This window comes from Rhinolophus hipposideros, assembly GCF_964194185.1.
Source record: "Rhinolophus hipposideros genome assembly, chromosome: 25".
NCBI lineage: Eukaryota > Metazoa > Chordata > Mammalia > Chiroptera > Rhinolophidae > Rhinolophus > Rhinolophus hipposideros.
Genome location: NC_138071.1, coordinates 22,624,622 through 22,639,071, shown reverse-complemented (window position 1 = coordinate 22,639,071; position 14,450 = coordinate 22,624,622). Strand labels below are relative to the sequence as shown.

General features: G+C 43.6%; 1 protein-coding gene across 1 annotated transcript; it reads left to right on the top strand.

The window, feature by feature from the left end:
- Window positions 1-5,509: 5,509 nt before the first annotated feature.
- On the top strand, window positions 5,510-11,269 carry LOC308492806 (putative inactive serine protease 58; the record flags this gene model as incomplete). Its single annotated transcript, XM_081038255.1, has 5 exons — window positions 5,510-5,549; window positions 6,201-6,357; window positions 7,872-8,122; window positions 10,575-10,711; window positions 11,120-11,269. The coding sequence occupies 5 exons, from the start codon at window positions 5,510-5,512 to the stop codon at window positions 11,267-11,269; spliced, it is 735 nt and encodes a 244-aa protein (XP_080894381.1).
- Between the last annotated feature and the right edge of the window lie 3,181 nt (window positions 11,270-14,450).

The window sequence follows — 14,450 nt, the reverse complement described above, 5'->3', positions numbered from 1 at the left end:
ACCAAATATATCCAAGAACTGTCCTTACTCGGTATTTATAAACTTGCTCTTGAAACTGGCTGCTGAGGAAGAGGGTGGACACAGAGTTGAACTATTAGAGGAGGATGGAATTTGAAAGCTTATTTAGTTATTCAACCTAACCAAAATAAATTCAGTGATCACCTCCTCTATGGCAGACTCTGTGGGACACGGAGGGTATAAAGATGGATAAGGTTAGGATTACTGACTGTTACCATCACATTTTTAAACAGACAGTGACACTAAAATGCAGGGAGTTAAAATCGACATCCCAATGTAATTACACTAGTTCACAGGAAAGCTGGGGTGAAGCCCCGAGCTGTCTTATTCCGTGCAGCGGGGCTGTGACACCATGCTCTCCCTTTTCCCTCTAATACCTCTGAAACTCTGTGAGGCTAAATAAGGGAAACCTCTAAAAGGAGAAAGTTTTAGAAAACACAGATTTGCTGCATTATCCAAGGTTTCACCTACCTATGCATGCCAGTTCTCTAAGATCTTTCTTATTTTCCCGCTGGGATTTTATTGCGATAGCAGGCATGATGTCTCCAGGAAATCTGTGCCCTTCCCCATCACTAGTCCCCCTCAATCCCAGCTCAAATTATGTACTATTTTGAACGATAAGCAAAAAAAAAAAAGGGGGGGGGCAAATGCAGATAAGTTTGCAGAAAATAGTTGTATTACCCTGAGATCTTTCGGCTACTGAGGTGTTGTTTGTTCCCATCAGCTCTGGAGAGGCAGCAAAAGCCCCCCCCCCCCCGCTTTAGCCCTTCAACATCCTCCCCGCAGCTCTAGGTTGTTCTGTGGATCATCCAGAGGATGGTTTGGAGTACAAGATGCAACACATGATTTCCATGTACTCGTATATCTGTATGGGTGAAGGGAAAAGACCCGTGTGGTCTGAGCATGGAAATGCTGGAGAAGGTGGAGGAGGTCTGAAAGAGGAAATGTAGGGATGAAGGGAAAGACAGGTATGTCTTAGTTGGTTTGGGTCACTATAACTAAAAAAGCATAGACTGGGTGGCCGAAACAGCCAACATTCGTTTCTCACAGTTCTGGGGGCTGGAAGTCCAAGATCAAGTGGTGGCAGGAAGTGGTAGGGGCCCACTTCTTGGCGTATAGACAACTGCCTTCTCACTTATCCTCACATGGCTAGTTGTGATCTCTTCCTCTTACAATCTCCATCCTCAAGACCTCACCTAAACCTCATTACCTCCCCAAAGCCCCAACTCCTAATCCCATCCATTTAGGGGGTAGGGTCTGAACATATGAATTTTGGGGGAACACAAACACGCAGTCCATAGTAGGTTCCTTGGAAGAGGAGAGTATAGGAAGGTGCATTTGCCATTACCAACTTTCTATCCCTTTGTAAGCCAGGAGGACACATGTGTACACAGCAGTCCTACATATAAGGTGGTACTATCACCTTATCACCGCCCCTAGGATGCAGCACAAATTCCGGAGCTTTGGATTCAAGGCTCTTAAATATTTGGTCATAATCAAGGGTCCTGCTTTATTTCCTTAGTTCTCATTGAGTTACTTTTATGTTTGCATATGGCTGAAATTAAATTGATATATAACTCCTCTTTGTTAAAATAAGTAGCCTTAGATGTACCTTAACTAAAAATCTCAGGCTTCTCTCCGGAAACAAATGAGTTTAAAGATTCTCCTGCTCCCTCTGAAATCTTTTTCTATCCCACCCCATCACCATCAGCAATATACACCTACTTACCTAACCACCTCAGGTAGGAGGAGATTCAGAGCCCTGACAAGGTGTCAGGTGTCACATAAAGGATGAGCGATCAGGACAAAACGTATGAAAAGGGCAAACAAATCGTTTTCCTTGAGGCCATCCACAAGTCCCTTTACAGCATATCTTGTCACCTTCTATCTCTTATTTTGTTTAAAAGCTATTCACAATTTGTGAATTTCTATTAAAATGCAAAGTCTATATGCTCTTTGGCCTAGCAACTTAACTTCTACAAATCTATCCCATTAAAATATGCATACAAAAACTACACACACACACACACACACACACACACACACGCGCGCGTTATCATTTAGAAGTCAATCCAGTTGTAAGGAAAAGAATATCCAACTCACAGTCTTAAAAAAACGCACTAATGAAAGCTTACACAGAGGGAGAACTTCAAGGGCAGTTTGATTTAGCAGTTCAACAACGTTGCCAAGGACCCAATTTATTTCTGTCTCTGTCCTCTGCTTTACTGTGAGCTGCATCCTTAAGGATAAAGCTCTTGTGATCAGAATGCAGTCAGAGCAATACTCTCCCTTATCGTCGTCTGGGGAGAGAGATAAAAAGGTGCCCTCCCTCAGAAGGTCTAGGAAACTTCTTTCCCGGAAGCCTCCAGCAGACACGTCGAATGGTGTCTCCTTAACTGAATTTGGTCCTTTGCACATCCCTGCGCCAGTCATTGAATGGGATTATGCTGATTAGTTTATAATTAAGCCATGTGCCATACCATCAGAGCGGACCAGGGTGGACTTTTCATCTGCAATACACTTGGCCTTCCAAGAGCAGGAGGAGGAGTAGATGTTAAGAAGGCAGACATCGCCTTAACTAGACGAACCAAGGACGCTTAGTAATGCATTGTCTCCCTAACCCTGAAAATCCAGAAACAACTCAAATATCCATTAAAAGAGGATGGATTAACTATACCTGGTAAGTCCCGCAGTGGAGACAGTGTAACTATTCTACTCGTTTATCCAACCCTTACTCTACAAACACTTATTGAGGGCTTATTCTGTGCCTGACCATGTTCTCTGCACTAAAGATCCTGAAGGGAAGAACACGGTCAAACCCCCGTCTTTGTGGCATATACACGCTAACTGGGTCAGCAGAACACAAATAGAGACTACAGGATATATTGCCAAACAACACAAATGCCACAGGAAAAGCAAACTAGAGAAAGGGGTGGATAACAGGAAAGCAGAGATCTGCTTGTAAACTACAATCAAAGGAAAACATCAGAAGACCTATGAAAACATACTACAATTTAAAATAAAAAGCCACTTTGTAGAGTTAGAAGCCATATCGCGCACCAAAATATCTTTACGACAATAAATACCTAATTCATGATTTAATAAGATCCAGGAAGACATGGTATCTTTGGAGTAAAACTTAAGGAAATGGAAAGAGATAACAATCTGAGATTAGGAACCATGCGTAGAGACAAAGGATTTTTTTTTTTTTTTTTTTTTTGCTTGCTGTGTCTAATTAGAGTAACAGGTAATTTATCCCTTGCTCCTGAAAACTATTGAGAAAAGGGTTCTCAACTTTCAACGTCATGGTTCCTTATGACCTTTTGTAGCCATATAAAATAACGGAGTACCTGCACTTAGAAGCTCAGCTGTAAATATTTTTTTCACACAGGATATCTAAGCTGGGTAGAAGTAACTTGACTTCAGATTAGTACACTCCGTAATCTAGTTTCTCAGTGGAGAAAGCTGGACTGGACTGGACTGGGGAACCTTGCACGCACACATTTCTGAACCCTTGACTTCAGGAGGAGCCATGTTCCAGGAAGTGCTGGGCCTGAAATACACAATTCTGTGGGCCAGGAACTTCATGGGGGTTTGCTCCTTCTGCGTACTCAGGACTCATTTCTCATTTTTGCAAAGGTGCAAACATGTCGTCAACATAACAAGCAATTATTAAGTATTTTTATATGCCACACACTATGCTTAGGTGCTTTTATTAAATACTATTTAATATTTAATCCCCCCAACTATCCGATGAGGTGTACTAATATTCCTCTCATTGTATAGTTTAGAATACTGAGGCTTAAAGACGTTAAATGTTTTCTGCAGGATAAGGCAGCTAGTAAGTCCTAAAGGCAGGAACTGAACCGTAGAAGCTTGACTCAGTCTACTATGTTACTAAACATGAAAATGTTACAAAGATGTGAGGACTTTACAACAAACTGGTCATGAAGATAAAAAGGCATCCTCAGAAGCCTGGAATATACGAGTATGGAGATCCTAAGGCTAGTAATTTTATTTATCAAGTATTTACTATTTGCCACTAGGAGTCACTGTTCTAAGCACTTTATAAATGGAAAATCTGAACAGACCAATAACCAGGAAAGAGATAAACAGTAATCAAAAAACTCCCAACACAGAAAAACCCAGAACCAGGCAGCTTCACTGGAGAATTCTACCATACATTTGAAGAATTAATGCCAGTTCTTCAACTTTTCAAAAAAGAAAAAAATAATTGAAGCAGAGGGAACACTTCCAAACTCGTTCTACCAACACTAGAGCCAGAGACGGACACAACAGGAAAACTAGAGACCAGTAGTAGCCCAATTGAACTCACTATTATTACCTATTTCTGGGTGGCAGCTGGATAGTTCTCATGTAAGGCTAATTTATAAGAAGAAGGAAGGTGGTGCATGTGTCAAAGCCAAACACTGAACAGGTAAGGAGATTGATTTTATGCAGATGACTGCAGTAAGAGCACTGCAGAGTTACAAATCCGTGTCTAGCAGGATGGTTTTGCCTTAGATGTTCATAGGGTGAAACAGACAGGTGGGGGGACTTATGGTTGAGGTTGTTTTGCAGCCAGGGGACTTCTCAGTTAGCTGTTTACATCTACGTTTCACTAGTTTCAGGGAAAAAAACAGTTCTAAGCTCAGCTGATCATTCATGAGACAAAGATTGGGGAGTTGGAGGGTCTGTGTCTGGCCATGTCAGCGGGTTCAGGCTAAGGGGAAAGGTCTGTGTTTGAGCTTGTCACAGGTAAATAAGGGAGGCATCGAAGTCTTACGGAAGCCATGAGAAAGAGTCTCTTCCAACTCATGTGGGGAAGGGTAATTCTTCGTGGTAAGCTGTTTAGAAGAATACAAAATTCCCACGGGATTTTGTTGTTGTTGTTTTTTAACCCACCACTGTTTTCCGAGAGCACAGGGCTCAGGTGAAGTTCAGCCTGTCACAGGAAATCTGCAGATTCAGTTCCATGTCCTAACTTTGCCACGGACTTCCCCGAGGACCACACCTTCCTTGTCACTAACAGGAGGGGCAGAAATGATTTATTAAATCTGTCTCCTACCCCGACATTTGATAAGTCTCTGAGAATGGCAGGGGCCCCGCTCTTTGGGCAAAGGGAGATGGCAAGTGAGAGCACGGAGAGAGGCCACAGTCACAGAGAGAGGAGGGGACAACAAGGAAAGGCCGTGTCACAGAGAGAGGAGGGGAGATGTCAACAGCCACATCATGACTCCTGAGATTTTTAGGATCAGAGAGGAGGCACTGGGGGCCTGACTTGGTTCCTTCCTTCCTCTCTCCCCCAGAGAGGCAGCTCCCAGCTTTGCTTATGTGAGTGGGTTTTGATAAGGACGAGTCTGAAGATTGCTTCACCCCCATAAGGTCCATTTAATGTTTTTCCTACCACGGTTCTTGCACTTGGACTAAAGATTGGGACCATTTCCAATTTGATCCAGCCCGTGTGCCCCTGGCAAGATCTCAGCCTACCATGCAGTGCTGTCTCATCCTTGCTTTCATGAGTGCAGCTGGTGAGTCTGGGCCGTTGTGGCCACTGAGGGAGAGACCGGGTGGTACAGGGAAGGGTCGGAAAAGGGAGTAGCTAGTCACAGCTGCAGAGACAGGAGCAGTGGGCATTTCCTTCAACCAGCTGCTGAAGGAAACAAAAGGAACCATTCCCCATGCACACCCTGTTAGGATATGTCACTAGTAAGTGCCCTACTCTGTTCTGGGATTACTGATTGTATGATTTCCTAACTTGCCACGTTTCCTGGACAGTCACAGGAAATGTACGTCTTCCCTTTCTCTGGGAAGGACTTTAGAGGAGTAAGAACAGGAAAGGGACTCTGGAAGCCTCATGTCCCTACCCCAAGCTTTTCCATTGCTTTCACTTCCAAACTTGGGGAATATTTAATTTTTACTTCCATGCCTGGCAAAGACGTGTCAGTTTCCTTAATGTGTATAGCTTGGACATGCATGATTCCTCCTGATAATTATACACACACACACACACACACACACACACACACACACACACACACATATAGCTACTTTTAAAAAAAATAATTTGGAGAGCTTGACATTATCTTTGAAAACCCTTAGTTGGGAAAAACTATCCTAGCCAACCCTCACCGTTAACCTCTTGGTCTTGCTTTCCACCTATGACCCCATCAATTCTTCAGGAGTTGTTCTGGCCAAAGATGTGGAAAAGGATAAGCTGAACTTGCAAGAAGATTTTACTGTTCCTTACATGGTGTATCTGCAGTCCAGCCCAGAGCCCTGTGTAGGGTCTCTCATTCACCCCCAGTGGGTGCTGACGGCTGCTCACTGCCCCTTACCGTAAGTGTCCCTTTGCTCTTGGGAGCTGCGAGGGAATCCGTTTAAACAATAGCAGGTCTGGTAAGGCATTCCAGCAAGTTCTAATGGCATCCTAAGGGAATTAGAAGACCTAGGAAGAGACAGGATCTTCTTCCCGATGGGGAAAATCATTCGCATTTGGTCAGTTTAAGAGGCAATCAATAGAGAGGTGTCAGAAGACTCTGCCCCGTGGAGAGTAAATAATATTCCTTCATTCAACATATTTATTGAACATTTACTATATGCCAGGGATTGCTTAATGCTCTGAGAGAACAGCAAAGGAACAAGATGGAACATAATTGTTCCTTCATGGAGCTTACGTTCTGGTAGAGGAAATAAAACAAATAAATGGCCAAAAATAAACCATAAAGAGTGGCAAGCTGCAATATACAGGAATGAAACAAGAGATCTGCTTTAGTTAGGGTGATCCTGTCAGGCCCTTTGAGGAGGAAACACCCACAGAAAGAGGAGGAGGCAACCAAGTACAAAAAGCCTGGGGACTCCCAGGCAGAGGGATCAGTACACAGAGTCCCTGAAGCAGTAAAGACATCTGCGAGACCAGTGTTTGCTGAGTATAATGAGTGGGGATGTTCACGGGTGAGGCTGAAGAGTTAGGCAGAGGCCACGTGATACGGAACAGAGGCAAGGACACACTGCACAAATGAACGCTACCCATTGCAAAGCTCAGTGTCTCTTCTGTGACCGGGTCAGAATGCATTGTGTGACTGGGACCTATTCAGAGTACACAAGGGTCATTTCAAACTCAGAACTCGCAGCCACCGGGTTGTTCAAGACAGTTTACTAGAACACACACTGGTCCTAGTGAGAAACATCATGAGAAACACAAAGGGAATAAAGATAGTTCATCCCCTCCAAGAACTGGAGTTGGGAACTCTGAGTCTGTCTTTTCCCAGCCAGACCAAACGCATGAACCATTCTTTGTAGGGAATGGCTCTTATATCTGTTATAGGACTCGACTCCTGGAGATGGAAGTGAGTGGGTTTGAATTTGTCCGGGAAATATAACAGAAACTGGCCAATGGGAATCCCAATAGACTAGTAAGAGTCTTGTGAATCTAAGATCAGTGTAGATGGTACATGGTGAATATAATGATATGGGCCTGAGAGGAGCTCCTACGGGGGCCTAAGAATATCTAGAAACAAAGGATACAATATGCTTGCTGAAGTGGTGCCATCTCTATTACCTGCTCATTCAGATTATCCAAATCATCACCACCACCACCATCATCATCATAACAACTAGACTACAGTGTGTGTTCTAGGTGGCAGATACCATATCAGGTCTTATATGTACTTTGAGACTAATACTGTAAACTATTGTTACCACTATTTTACAGACCAAGGCAGGCCACTTCAGTTCTTAGGTCTAAGAGATAAAATTAAGATGACTGGAGAAAGTCACCTCTGACGTTTCTTGCAGTTCTGACGTTCTGTGACCTTGCTCTTTCCCATCTCCCTGCCCTCTTTCTTCCAAAGCATGAAAGTCCGATTGGGAGTGTATCAACCCAGCATCACACATAAGAAAGAGCAGACACGGAATTCCTCATTGACCGTGCCCTACCCTGAGTTCAATGCGCACACTCTGGAAAACGACCTGATGCTGGTAAAACTGTCGAAGGCTGCGGCGCTGAACACACGCGTGGGAACCATAGCCATAGCATTGGAGCCTCTAGCATTTAACGATTCCTGCTTTATCCCGATCTGGAGGTGGAATGAATATAAAAACAGTAAGTGTTTGACTCTGTGTTCTTCATCCTGAGAAGGTTTTGGAGCTGGGGAAAATGGGGAGGGATCTACCTGAAGGAAATAGCTACTATTAAGGGAAGGTTCTTGACCCTCGAGCCAGTACTTCCAGGATCTAATATGACCAAGATTAAAGATCAAAAGATAAAATTCAAAGAGACTGATACAGGGCCGCCAATCAGACAACAAAAGGAGCAGACCATTGTTGTTACATCTTTAGAACATTCAAGATCAGAGTCTAGGGAACTACACTGAAATAAAGGCAGGGAAAGTATCTTATGCTAAAGACAATCTCAAGGCATCTTGTGGGAGGGTGGCTTTGCTGTCTCGAGGATAGCTGCTGAAAGTCCAAGCAATTCATGAAACAGCAGTGGGAAAACAAAACCAAAACGCGTGATCTAAGGAGGCAAGAAAGGATACTTCCCACCCCGAACCACAGACAGCCCAAGCCATGTTGAAGGTCATTCATTCAAGTGGACCCTAAGAGCTAAGAGGGTGCTTGAGGGAGCCACCTCTCCTGCCACCAGAGCTGTTTCCACGCAGAGTGCTACTCTTAGACCTATCGTTCCACCAACGGTCCCCACTTAGGGACGGAGACCTTGGGGGTTCACAGGGGCGCTATTATGACCCACTCTTGGTGTCTCTGTGGCCTCACATGCCTCTGGGAAACACTGCTGCAATCCACGTTGCAGGCACATCTCCCTCTACCCTCTGACCTCTAATTTGTGTGAGCTCAGAAGGTCTGGTCCACAGGATCACGTCTTAATAAGGGCATTTTATGAAGACAGTTGCTTTCTTACACATTTGTGGGTCCCTGGTGGCCTTTACTTTATGTGGCTGCTGATAACCTCAGGTTCTCTTTAGGTATTGTCAAAGAATGATGGAACCACCACTTGGTAGATATCTGAAATAAAATGATGCAGCTAAATTTATGGCTTATTACAGTAAGAAAGAGCATTTCGAGCCGGTACGGCCTCGCTGAGCAGAGCAGAGCACTGGGCTTACATGGGTTTGGGGAAGCTTTCTGGACAGCCACTGGAGGACCCTCATAGGCTTAAGAGAGTTGACATCATTTGTAAAGGCATGGTTACTTGGGTGAGATTGTTGTTGATTGGTTGGCACTTTGAGGCATGTTTACTGGAGGGAGGTCTGATTGGCTGACTTGAAAAAGTGACATTGATTGATTGGCTTGCCAAAGCTGGGTTCACTGAGGCAAAGGGCCATGGATATTGATCAGGTTTAAACCCCACTGTGGCTACAGAGCAATCCAACTGGTCTGTAAAAACAAATAAAAAATGGGAACTTAAAAATCAGTCTGTTTTGCAAAAATAAATACAAAGCAGGAACTTTTACATTCTCAGTATTTGGCAACTTCATTTTCAATTTAGAAGCAACATTCCTGGGAATATATTTTCTGAAGAGATCACAAATTTATGATTTTTATCCATGACTTTATAAGTCTTATTGAAAGTAATTGCATCACATTTTCCAAAAGTAATTTATTACCTACCATTTGAAAACAAAATAAAACTATAGAAAGGTTTTATCACATAGGCTCTGCATGTCAGAATCATAGTGACAAACTAATTCTGTAAATTCTCTGGTGCAAGGCTCCCAATAGTTACTAGGAATTCATGATTTCAAGTCATTAGGTTACTTTCACCTAGCTTGTCCTATGTATTTCAATTCAATTCCCATAAAAATTTAAAATCAAATGTTAACTCCTTTTTTCTGACCTGACACTTTCTGGCCCAATCTGCTTTGTTGGACTAGACACACTCCATGAGAAAAATCCTGCTCTATAAGTAACACGAGGCTTAGCTTGAGCAATCTCTGGTCAATTTTTTTGTTTTCTCCTTGCTACTCTCTACCAGAGGTAAAAATTATCTAGTACCTTGGTCAGAATCCTTGAATCCTGAAGTTAACAGTATAGTAACAATTGCTATGATGGACATAAAGCAATGTGGCTTCTTAGGAGAAAAGATATCTATACATACACTAATAAACCACCCATTTATAAATAACCTACCTCGTTAAAAAGCAGTTTTAGACACATTAAAATCAGTTTTCTCCCTTTATGCTTAAATGTAAAGAAGAGCAAGTAGGTGCCAAACATAAAGATTCCTTGGAATCAAAGGCTTTGTGCCTGTCTTTTCTCACTGTCAGTCCTAATTTTCTCATGAGGTTTCAAAGGTTTCTAAATTTACAGAGAGAGAGAACTACAGAGCTGATGTCTGATACAAGCAAGACTTAACGCTCTGAATCCACGGCTCCAACAAAGAGGTACTGAGCAAGGAACCCCAAGAAGGATGGGACGTTTGCTACTGGCCATGATATTCTCAGGGATTAACGCGTTTACATGATAGGGGCTGATCACAGGGGTATATATGATAAGAAGAGTAACCCTGGATTTCATTTCCCTTCTCCTTCCCACAGTCAGTGACCCCGACATCCTGACTTGGACAAACCAACATTTGCTTCCCTCCATGGAGTGCCAGAATATGCTAGACCAAAGAATGACTGTCAACATCATGTGTGTGGGACAACCTCTAAACACCTTTACAGAAATTAAGGTATCTTTCCTTTCCCCAGACAGGAAGGTAACAAGGGGTCCACGAAGAGGAGAGGTCATAGTGGGAAATCAAATAATTCTCACCCAAAAGGCCTGAAGGGGGCTTCTCCTCCCCACCCCCGTCTCTGGGTTTATCATTATTAATTCCCTTGCCCCTCTTTTAGAGTGGGAGAGATTCTGAGCAGAACCATTTGTCCTGTCTCCACTTACTTGCTCTCAGGTTGGGTCAAGCTTGACCCAAGAGAGGTGAGACCTACGTGGATGTGAAGAGAGGGTTGTCATCTGTCAAGAAAAATGAGTCCAGTCCTTTGAATGCCTCTGCTGCTATAATGTGCCACTTCTTGGAATTTATTCTTGTTCCATGAGGACAAAGCAATATTGACCTCTCCTTGCTTCCTCTCCCTGGCAGGAAGTGTCAGCTGTTCCAGCCATCTGCAATGGGAGGGTACATGGAATTTTATCCTGGGCAAAAGGAAGCATCACCCTGGGAAGTGAAGGATTCTTCACCAAAGTTCATCCCTATGCAAGATGGATCATGAAAACCATTCAGACCTACTGAGGCTCCTCTGCTTCCCCATCCTGTCAGTGCGGTATCTTCCTGATTTCTACACTGGATCCACAACTCTCTTGATCTTCCTTGTTCTTGAGCAGAATCCAAATAAAACACATCCAATAAAAAGAAAAAAGATGACACTAACAACTCACACGGTGACCCCTGACCACTTCATCATATAAACTGTGAGAACAATGAGAAATTTAGCAACATCCCCACCATTTGTTCATTCAAAAATTATGGAATCATCAGCTCTCTAGTGGGCACTGAACCTGCTGGGGATATGAGTGAATCTGATTCCCTTATCAATTAGCCAATTATGATACCTAGTGACAATTGCTATCATGGAGATGAGCAATAAGTTCCTTGAGAGCACAGAAAAAGACATTCTGGTGGCAGACAAACTAGGGGAGAATATTATAAAACTGAGGATATAGTTACACAGAAGTCAGAAAAGCATTAAAAACGTGGCGTGTTTTGGAAAATGTATTTAAATAAGTAATACTGGAGGGTAGAAAATAAATTGTCTACAGAGGAGAGTCAACGTGATGGAAGATTATTACTTGTAGGTGAGCAAGTGTTAGATAGCAAACGGCCTGGCCTGTTCAGTGAGGAATTTAGATTTTTATCTTGTAGGCATCAGAGGAGGGACCATTAATGCCTCCATGGTAGAGAGAACATAGTCAAATTTCTGAATTGGGAGATATTCAGGAGGCAGCATCTGTACAATGTAAGTGTACTGACTACAAGTAGAAAAAAAGGGAAAGGATCTGGCATGACATCCAAGGTTCTGACTTGGGCAACTGGATAGATGGTGGTTCTCAAAGATAATATGAACAGAAGCGATGTTTTCATGTGTAAAGGATCAGGAGCACAGTCACGAATGAGGAGAGGTGGGGCACGTTAGATCTGATATCCTTGAAGGACATGGAGGTGGTCATTGCTAGTGGACGGCTGGAGGCAGAGCTCGGGATCTCTGATGACATGAAACACTAGGGATTTCTGTATGTATGGGCAGCAGCTCAGCCTTTGGTGGAGCTCCACGCTACTGGGAAAAGCTCTGATGGGCACTCCGCCTTTCTCTCAGATGCACAGCATCCCAGACCCATGGACCAAGACACCTAAAAATACTGTATTGAGAGGATCCCAAGTAACACAAAAGTTGGGGTCCAGAGTGATATACGAGAGGCCGCGGACTTACATGTAGGGGAGGGGCAATGTGACATGGGAGTCATCTGTTAAAAAGGCAGAGGGCAGAGAGAGTGGGTGAGATGGGAAGACAGAGAATCATGCCATAGGAGAAAGAGACTCTGCAAAGAGCGAAGGGGTTTGGAGTTCCACCCCACGAGGGAGGGGTGAATCGGTGTGTCTGTAGAGATTGCAGAGGTGGGGTGGCTTTTCAGCACTGAGAAACTCTGAGCCTGGATGCTTTTTCTTCCCTACCAATACAAAAAAAAAAAAAATCTCGGTTATGACTAAGATACACAGCTTTATCCTCACACATACACACAAATCACCTCTCAGAGTTGGACACGTCATTCAACTATGCTTCCGTCCTTGTTGCCTTGGGCCCATCCAGACCACAAGCCCCTCTGTTTGCCTGTCTTCCAAGCAGCCTCACTCCTAGTTTCTCCCTGCTTCCTGCCTGATTCACTGCCCAATGCTCCCTGATCTGGTCACTTTTTGTAACTCGGAAATTATGTCTTCGACGCTTATTGACAATCCTGTTTTCCACGTCCATTGTTTGTGTCATTCTCCATAATGTCTGTGTCAAACATCCTCTTCTCTCCTCCAAATTTCAGCAGATGACCTCTGGTTTGAGAGTAGAGGGATGCTGAAACCATCAGAAGATACCTCATTCAACTTCCCACCCCCAACCTGCAAACAGTGTTTTTTTTTCTTATTCATTTTTTCCCCATGCTTCCTGGAAGCAAGGCCCTATTATCTTCTAACAGCTTCTATCTCCACCTGTGATATGGATCTCATCTCCTCCACCTCCTCATGGACTTGCTTTATTATCTCTGCTATTCTGTTGTTTTCAACTTCCCCTATCGACTGGCTTCTTCCTGTCACCATTTAAGCAAAAGAAAGCCTCTCCCACCGAAATGACAGAGCACGGACATGCTCCCTTGATCCCCAGTCTGGCTGCTTCCTCTATCTTCTTTGAAGGCAGCTCTTATTTGATAACTCCAGAAAGGTCTGTTCTGTAGGGTTCTTCTCTATCTCTCTTTACACTCTTGTATGTGCACTCTCTTTTGAGTCCTGGTTCGTATTTCCAGAGATTTCTTCCACCGTGTCTTCATTTAGTTAACTTCTACTCATCCTTCAAGCCTCAAACATCACTTTCCCAAGGAGGTCTTCTTTTCACCCTTACATGGAGGTGTTTCTCTACCTCCCTTTTTCTTCCCACATTGTGACATTCATGATGGCGAGTCTTATTACACTCGTCTCCCCATTAGTCTTTAGATCTATGAAGACATCGCTCTCATCTTTTATTGTGATGGACTGAATTGCATCTTCCCAAAATTCATATGCTGAAGCCCTAGACTCCAGTGTGACTATATTTAGAGACAGGCCACAAGGAAGTAACGAAGGTCAAATGAGGTCATCAGTGTGGATGGGGCACTGATTTACTAGGATTGGTGTCCTTATAAAAAGAAACACTAGGGAGCTGGCTCTTTTTCCCTCTGTGCATACACACAGAGGAAAGGCCATGTGAGGACACAGTGAGAAGGCTACTGTCCACAAGCCAGGAAGAGAGCCCTCCCCAGAAGCTGAATTTGCTGGCACCTTGCTCCTGGACTTCCAGTGTCCAGAACAGTAAGAAAATAAATGCCTGTTGTGTAAGCCATCCGGTCTATGGTATTTTGTTATGGCAGCCGGAGCAGACATTTGTTAAGGTGTCTGCTCGGATCTTTGGCCCACTTTTTCATTGGGTTGTTTGTTTTCTTATTGTTGAGTTTTAAGATTCCCTTATATATTTTGGACACAAATGATCTCACAGGTATGTGTCTTGCAAATATCTCCAGGAGACGGTGGTATACCTAGGTCTGAATGCCTTGTTTTGTAATTGCCTGTTTATGTCCTCATCGTCCCACTGGGCTATAAGCTCTTTGAAGGCAGGCACGGTGTCTTCACATTCGGGCATCCTCAACAGCGACACAGAGCCCAGCACAAGTCACACACA